Source organism: Scomber japonicus, chromosome 2 (assembly GCF_027409825.1).
Source record: "Scomber japonicus isolate fScoJap1 chromosome 2, fScoJap1.pri, whole genome shotgun sequence".
Lineage (NCBI taxonomy): Eukaryota > Metazoa > Chordata > Actinopteri > Scombriformes > Scombridae > Scomber > Scomber japonicus.
Window position 1 is genome coordinate 29,195,840 of NC_070579.1, and position 8,498 is coordinate 29,204,337.

At 41.0% G+C, this 8,498-nt stretch overlaps 1 protein-coding gene across 1 annotated transcript; it reads left to right on the forward strand.

Annotated features, from left to right (window-relative positions):
• The first annotated feature begins 2,958 nt into the window (after positions 1-2,958).
• Positions 2,959-8,150, forward strand: metrnlb (meteorin like, glial cell differentiation regulator b). The gene is made up of 5 exons (XM_053333832.1): positions 2,959-3,243; positions 4,326-4,509; positions 4,679-4,904; positions 6,164-6,223; positions 7,247-8,150. The coding sequence occupies exons 1-5, from the start codon at positions 3,149-3,151 to the stop codon at positions 7,561-7,563; spliced, it is 882 nt and encodes a 293-aa protein (XP_053189807.1). The 5' UTR covers positions 2,959-3,148; the 3' UTR covers positions 7,564-8,150.
• The last annotated feature ends 348 nt before the right edge of the window (positions 8,151-8,498 follow it).

The window sequence follows — 8,498 nt, forward strand, 5'->3', positions numbered from 1 at the left end:
GATAAAGCACTTGGTAGATGATCAGAGTGAGCTCTAATGGAGAACCTATGAAAGAGACTTGGAGAGAGAGTAAACAGAGCTTTACTCAGTGTTTACACTCTGTCTCTTTGCAGACATCAGGCGTGATAACACACACACACACACACACAATGAATGACCCTGACCCTGGAGCCTGCTTGCCTTAGCTGGTCAAATAAACCTGCACGTGTGTAGAAGAAATGCACACACACACATACACAAAGCTATGTGTTTTCTGGCGGCTGATAAGAGAGTTAAGAGTTGGGTGTATCTGGGTGAAGAGAGCTCACAGAGGTCAAACACTGAAGGCTTTTTTATACACCAGGAACTTTACCACATTCCTTTGTTTCAACATCTCTCTCTTTTTTCAAGTAAGGTGTGTGTCGGTCACCTACAGAGCCAGAGAACAGTAACTTAATCATCTGAATGATGAGATCTGGAGTACACAGTATATAATAGTTTTTTGATAAGGTGCAGCAGAAATGTTTACACATAAAGCATGTTTTCATCTGTGTATGAGGAAACAGTGGCGGCGCTGATGTATTTAAAATGTTTGCGTATGAGTCTTTATCCACAGTATCTGTTCAGTCAAAATGAAGTTAAGACCAGAATATGATTTTGACCATTTAAAAAAATCACTATAGAAATATCGCTATAGAGAAATTACTTTCCATTGTCACAGTGAGAAAGACAACTGACTGGTGAAACAGGAATGAAAGCTAGCTTCTGGTGTATTCATAGACATAGCTAAGCTAATACAACATTTATTATAAAAAGTATTTTTGAGCATACAATTAACATATTACAATCTCTCTGTCATGCCGTTTTCTGGCCGGTGAACAGTTCTCATTTTCCTTCTGAGGTCACTGCCCTTTTCTTTCTTACAAAGTTGTCTGTGGTGTGGTTTGAGCTGAATATATTCTGTTCTTCCTTCTTCAACAACTGTTGACGAGCCGCCATTGAGCAAGGCACTCAGAGCTAACTGGCATTGCTCAGATGTCCCCCTGGGTAATAAAGATATTCAAAAAGAGAGAGCAGTACGCTTAACGCGAGCAGTGAGGAAGTGAGGGTCGTGAAGGTTGAAATCAGAGATGGAGGAATGTGTGTGTGTGGCTCTGTAAGGAAGCACTGTGTGGACAGACGAAGCGTTCCTCCTGTCAGGCCGCCTGAGAAGAGCCAGGTGACGGCAGGAGGATACAGCATGCAGGTCAGAGGCTCTGCTGCTCTGTAAATACTTCACATGGTGAAGGAGCACATGAGGTCAAACAGCACATCAGCAGCTCAAACTTCCTCCACTGTGGTGACAGGATTAGACTCAGGTCAGACTCCCTGTGCTGCCTCCAGATCTTTAAGCTTCAATTGTATTTACAGTGGAGCTGCTTCTATTTCATGCCAGGGAGTGGGCTGAAATGGGTTTACAGTGGTACAGGGTTAATACACTTCATGCAAAGAGACACAGGAGGAGTTAAAAAGCCCTCTACCAGGTTAGTAGATGGACGATAGTCAGCACACCTGAGCCTATTGAAGCAGTTATTTCAAATGCTGCCTTTTATTTATTTATTTATTTTATGCTATTTTTGTTCCTTTTGAGGAAATTGATGACAGTTTTTTGTTTGATGGCAACAAACTAAATGCATTTGTGTAAAACATATGTTGGCTATCCTTCTAGGTAGCTACCACTGTCTAATAAGACACATTTTATACACCTTTTAAAAATAAATTAGGCTAATGTTTACATCTGGAGGGGTATCTGACATGTTTTTTGTTCACAAAAAAAATAGTACCTCATTAAAGATGCTTTAAATTGAAATCTCCTCCCCCTCACAAAAAACCCACAATCTATGAATGTGCAAATATTGTTAATTTAAAAAGTTTAACTGCTAAATACCATTTATCCTACCTAAATGAACAGTTCAGTCATATGCACTGGAGGTTTTGTGTGTCCACATCGCACATGTGTACAATTGACTGTATATAGGACTAGGATTACACAATTTAAAATAAAAAATAAAATGAATGGCTCCTTGAATGAGTCACTGCTTTATTGATACAGAGGCGTCTAGTGGTATTAGAAGTTCCCACACTACAGAAGTGATTGTGTGGGTTTTTTTTGGAATTGTTGGGTGGGAGGGCAAGAGTCTTTAGGTATTTCTCGAAATGCGTTACATTGCTCTGGCAGTCCGGGGGAATGTGACGAGTCAGTTACATGCTTGCTGTTCCGACTGTTTTCTCACGGGAAAACTGCCCAAGAACCAAACAGGCGTTTAGAGCACATGTGTGACTTCGCGTTATGTCAAGGCCTGTCTTTTTTTCTCAGAAGACTATAACGAGGGGAAAAAACCCAGCAGTGACATCAGAGCAAAGAAATTTAACTAACATAGCTTTACAGTAGGTAAAAAGAATAATACTCATTTGCAGTTTTGTGTTCATGATCAGTGGACAATGTGACGCAGCCGAGCACTGACTGCAGAAATGTATGGTGGTGCTTTTCCAAACCTGCATGCTGCTCTAATTTTCACTGTGATGATATGATCCATCTGTTTATAAACCGACACGTACACACAAACACTCACACAAGGCTTACTGTTTGTCTCTTGCCATTTTAAAGGACCTGTTGCGCTTATATACAAAGAGCTGGCACAGAATAAAACCGAGTTGTTTTAAATATAATTTATGCTTTTATTGCTTTTACTTTAATGTGAGTTTTATGTGCTCAAAATTGCTGATGCAAGCTGTCTTTTATTATTTATTTATTTATTATTTTTAAAACACACACACGTCTTTCAGGGGAATGTGTAGGCGTGGTTTGGAGCGAGCGCACGCGTGTCACTCAATCGAACCCAGCTGCTGGCACGCGCCCCTGCTGACGTGAAGCGGAGCGCGCAGCGAAAGTTTTTTAAACAGCCCCCGTTTGTCCCGCTGCGCGCGCGCACTGCTCCTTTTACCAAACCCCCTGTCAAAATGTTTTTGTGTCCCAGAGGCAGCGACAGACGCAGCTTTTGCCTCTGCTGAGCCCGCCATGTAGCCCGCTGGCGCTGGACGGAGCAGTACGGGATATATCTCTGGATCTTGCGTTTAGGAGCTGGTGTGGTTTGCGGGATCCGGTGACCGCAGGGGCGGACTGGACAGCATGCTCCGGCCGTGGGCTGTGCAGTGGATCACGGCTGTGCTCCTCTGTCGGGCGGCGGCACAGTACTCCAGTGACCAGTGTAGCTGGCGAGGAAGGTGAGGATGGAGAACAAAGGACATCTGATCATAGTAATCAGCCATGAACCAGTATAATGTTATCACCAAGAATTATTCAAAGAAAACACACAATGTAAATCTTTCAGTGTTATAGTATGCTATGTAAAGTTAGAAAAATTGGATTTTTAATGTAAAATGGCTCTCCTCATGGATGTAACTTTATGTAATCGTGGAGATGAAGGAGAGACATGAGAAACTTAAGTCCGGTGTGAGAGGGAGGTTGTCTTTGAACTGATTATGTAGCACATTATCCGAGATTTCGCTGGGCTCAGAAGTGTAATTAGACGCACGGATGTTTAATTAAGATTTAATGCAATCTTCAGGAAGGGCACAGGAAGGCCAGAGTGAAATTAGGTAGGCTACTTTCATTTTCTGCTACAGAAGTTCAGGATGTTTCTGGCTCCTTTGTGCCTTTGCATGTGGTGATTACTCATACTTTGAATGACCTCAGACAGTCACTTCTCAGAAAATGACTAAAGCTGATCATACAGTATGGAGGACAGCAGGAGTCTTACTTTGAGAGATTATTCTGATCAGTATCTGAAGTTAAATTTCGGAAGTGTAATGCATACACTTATGACCACAGGAATGTCTCTGCTCTAGCTCCTATCATAATAAAATAAAGCCATATGGTGCCTTTGATCACTCATTCAAGTCCCAAAGTCATAAAAAATGAGAGCCTGTACTTCACACTTGGTTTAAAGTTTACCAGTCTCAGACTTCTAACAACTTAATAGCCCCAATCAGTTCCTGGTGTTGATGTAGCTTATGCACATCAGAGACAAGCGGCCACATCAGTCCAAATGAAAGATTTGTTGGCAGACAGCTGCAATAAAGTTGTTCTTAGTCAGTGTTGCAAATGAAAGTTTTTATAGATTTTGTCTTGTAAAATCCCCTCTATGTGTTTCTTTAATAATGGTTTTCAAGCAAATCCTCATAGAGTTCTTCATCCCTGATCCAAATTTCCTTATTGTTGGATTATTTTAGTCATTTGATCTTATTCAGTAAAGTCACTGGATAATAAGAGAGGATAGAAAGACAATCTGTTCTCTCCACTGCAGTGGTCTGAGCCATGAGTCCCATCGCCGAGACGTGGAGCAGGTCTATCTACGTTGTTCCCAGGGCTCTCTGAAGTGGCTCTACCCCACAGGGGCCATCATCATCAACCTACGTCCAAACACAGAACCCTCATCAGGACACATGGCAGGTCTCCATGTGTGCATCAAACCCCATACTTACTCCCAGGTAGAGTACAGTACAGCATCCATATTAAGACATTATATTCAGTGTATCTAGAGATTAAACGAATCACAGAGGAGCTGTATTCATTTGCAGACTTTAAATCTAATTATTACCAATGTAATGTCTTGTTGAATTTTAAGTATCCTTTTTGACCCTTTTGATCCTTGTTCAGGGTTCTCATGTGTATCTGGAGCGAGCTGGAGATCTGAGGCTTCTGCTGGCAGAGGAGGAGCAGGCTCAGGGCAGAGTGCACTGTTTCAGCCTGGCGGAGGGGGCTCTGTTTGTGGAGGCCATCCCACAGACGGACATCAGCCGAAGGATCACCGCCTTCCAATATGAGCTTGTGCCCAGCCAGGGGCCAGGGGCACATATGTACCCATACCTGCACCCTGGTTTAGGTAAGAGAGTTCAAGCATGTATTAATTGTTTGGCAAATATGTATTCTTAAACAAGGACAAAAAAAATGAAGCTTTTATTTGTGTTCGACCCTCTGTGTTTTGATTTGAGAATGTATGATGTGGGTTTGTGTGTTTTTTTACTTATTTTGAGCTTGTTTTTAAAAGGTCAAATCATAGTTAGTGCTCAGTTTCAGCAGTTGCTACCAATTTCATAAAATATTTCAAGTTTTATTACTCTCACAGCACACATTAAATCACACATTAAGCCATTAAATGTAATATCATAAAACTGGAAAAACATTTTAGAAAAAGGCTAAATATTCACAGTGATAGATTATCTGTCCCTACTCAGTTTCAGTTGACCAGAAGTACATTTTCACACTGTAAGGGGTTTAGAAAACTGTCCAAAAGGTGTCAGTTATTAACTAAAATGGTTTGTTGAAGTCCTACCTTGACACATGTCACTTGCTCAGTGACATAAGTGAAAGTGGCAGGCAAGAGTTAGGCTAAAAAAGTTTTATTTTGTCTGCAGTCAGCCACATTGCTGTTCTTACTCTTGTTCCTCCATGTCACCTACATGCTGCCCCTCTCTGACACTCTCTCCACCCCCACTTCCTCCCTCCCACACCCTCTCGTCTCAGCTAGACTTATGAAAACAAGCAGGCCAATCATAAGGTCACGTTAGGGTCAAGCGTAAGGGTCAGCCAATCGTCTCTCAACTGTCAATCAAGGACAAATCTCCCCTCAAAGTGGAGCATTTTGGGTAGCCCACCCATATGACTCAAGCAGTCTGGCAGAGAGCAAGAACGGTGGGTGGAGAGGAGAGCTGGACTGTCTTTATAATGAGACAGAAGAAAGCCTGTCCAAGCCTGTCTGAGTGTGTCTGTCTGTCTGTGTGTGTGTGTGTCTGTGTGTGTGTGTGTGTGTGTGTGTGTGTGTGTGTGTGTGTGTGTGTGTCTGTCTGGGTGTTTTATAGCTGTTTTTATAGCTGACAGGGTCAAGGGGTAATTCTCTGATTACGTCTCTTCCCTCACCTGCTGTTCTCATTCATGTACTCTTTTGATGTCTTGAGTCTCTAAACACAGAGAAACAGAGAGAACCAGAAACAGACTAAAGGGTGAAACAACTCACAGGATGATACAAAAACTAATGAGGAAAAAAAATAGACTGTAAAAGAAGAACAGCAGTGGTCTACCATGTTTAAGTATTTAAAAAATAGTGTTTCATGTCATTTCCTTTTGTCATGCTTTCCATTTTAGACACCTGTGAACCCTGTTCAGATGAAGAGGTCCTCATGGCTGTGTGCACCAGTGACTTTGGTAAATCTAACACACACACAGTACCGGTGATGCGTATCTGTGAAGCACAACACATTAGAGTGAGACTATGTAACTTGTACTGAACAGTTAATACTGTGACACACAGGTGGCATTTACAAGATAAATGCCACCTTCTTGGCTCTAAAGGTACACTGTATGATTTAGCCAGATTTGTAGTTTACCACATTCTAAAATGAACTAAAATGATCAACAGAAGATGAAGAAATAACAGTTGACTTGCATCTGTAAATAAGCTACTGTTTGCCAAGAGGCCAAAATATCAGCACGCAGATTTAAAGAGGTAATCCATTTATGATGTGTATATAAGCTATAACAGAGTTATTAAGTGAGCACACTGACTCAGTAATGTCAGTTACACAACAATATCTATGTAAAGTCTGCTAATATTAGCCAGGGTGCATTTCATTGCTCATGAAATCAACTTTCCATTCGATGAGGAAGTATTATATTATGTTCTCTTTCTGAAGTTACAAGAACTCCCTTTAATTCACCCTTTTTCACATTTTAACCAACCAATATTTATTAAAGTCCCCTAATCCTAACCAATATGTGTTTTTCTTTTTGTTTGAGCTTCACTGTGCATGATGATGTATGTGAAGTTTGTTTTCACATTCATTTGCTCAGTGTGGAAAGTTTGTGCCCATTTGAAAATCAAACCTATGAGCATGATTTGTGACATCACAACTAGTTTGGAGCCAATCCTGATCCAATATTCAACTTGCATAAGTGTGAAGTTTTCCATGCACAAACACTGAGAATGGACATTTCAGTGAAGTAGGAGGCATAATATATATTTGTATGTTCAAAGTTCCTGGATTTTTTAAAATGAGAATCAAAACAGATGTTTTGAGGATTTTAATTAAAATAATTTTTTGTGGAAAAAACATATTACACACAAATGACATTTCAGTGGAGAGTATTTTATATACATTTTAAAACATTTCTGGAGGGTATCTTTAAATTTTCTTCTCTTGATGTCTGCTTCCTCTCTTGTCTCTGTAGCGGGCAGTGGCATCTTTCAAAGAGTAGCGTTGAATGTGAACGACCGCTCCCAGGTTGTGGTGACTCTGAGCAGGCTGTTCCACCAGAAGAGCAGGATGTTTGCTTGGGGTGGAGTCAGAGGGCGGAGCTGGAGTGGACGGGTCAATATTCCCGCAAAGTGTGGTGTACATCCAGGAGGGGATGAGTACCTTTTGACTGGCTATGTCCATTTTGGTGAAGCCTGGCTCGGCTGTACACCTCGCTACAAGGACTTCCTGAAGCTGTACATGAAAGCACAGAGAATGGGAACAAACCCCTGTCAAATAGATACAGACTGAGAGAACTCCTCATGGTTCTTGGTAAAAAAGGTGGAGCATTATCAAAAAGTCAGCGAAGAAGACACAAAGAAGAACATGCTGAAATTTGGAGGATGGAGCTACATTATTTTGAGCCCATCATAGAGATAAGCAGCGTTACGGATCCCTGGCCATCATTACAGGCTACTTCTGCACACTCTTTTGAATGCTGTGCAACTTTTTGCTGCCCTGCTGCAGAAATAACAGTTTGAACAATTTAGTAGCCAACATGCTGCCTAAACTGTTTTGTTTAGAAGTACCCATTTGACTGTACTTGTATACTGTGTGTGTAAATGTGTTTATGCATGAATGAGACAGCAAATGAATGAATGATGAGCTTAAATTAATTTCGTGCCTGACTGGTTGAAGGTTTTATTCTCATGATGATACTGCTTGCGTGGTCATTCTTGAAATGAAAGTTTGCTTTGTAAAAAGCTTTCTGTAAAATTTAGGAGTCTTCTGACAGAAGTGTACAGTATGCAGCTCTGTGAGTCTTTATGTAATAAAGTGTGTGTGTTTTGCTAATGAGTTCAAAAGGTCTTTATATTTACAGAAAATAAAAATCCATCCTTCAATCTGTCATTCTTTTTAATTCACAAAAGGTGCATATTTAATCTGTCCACTTCTTTATCTGTGACAGTGCTGTATATCCTGATAGAAAGAACCTACATCATATAGTATGTGTCACATATGGCTCAATGTGGTTTGGGAGCAGATGATTAAAAACAACTGGCAAGTGAAGTTAATAGTAGGACCGAAAGTTACCAGGCTCTCCTTTGGTCCACATGCATGCAAACAAAGAGATATTATTCAAATAACTGCCCAAAAGAAAAAAACATGAGTGTTCAGTAGCCATTAGCTGGCAGGAGAGCCGCAGTGCGTCAGTGCTGGCGTAGCTACCCCTGCAGAGCTTTGAT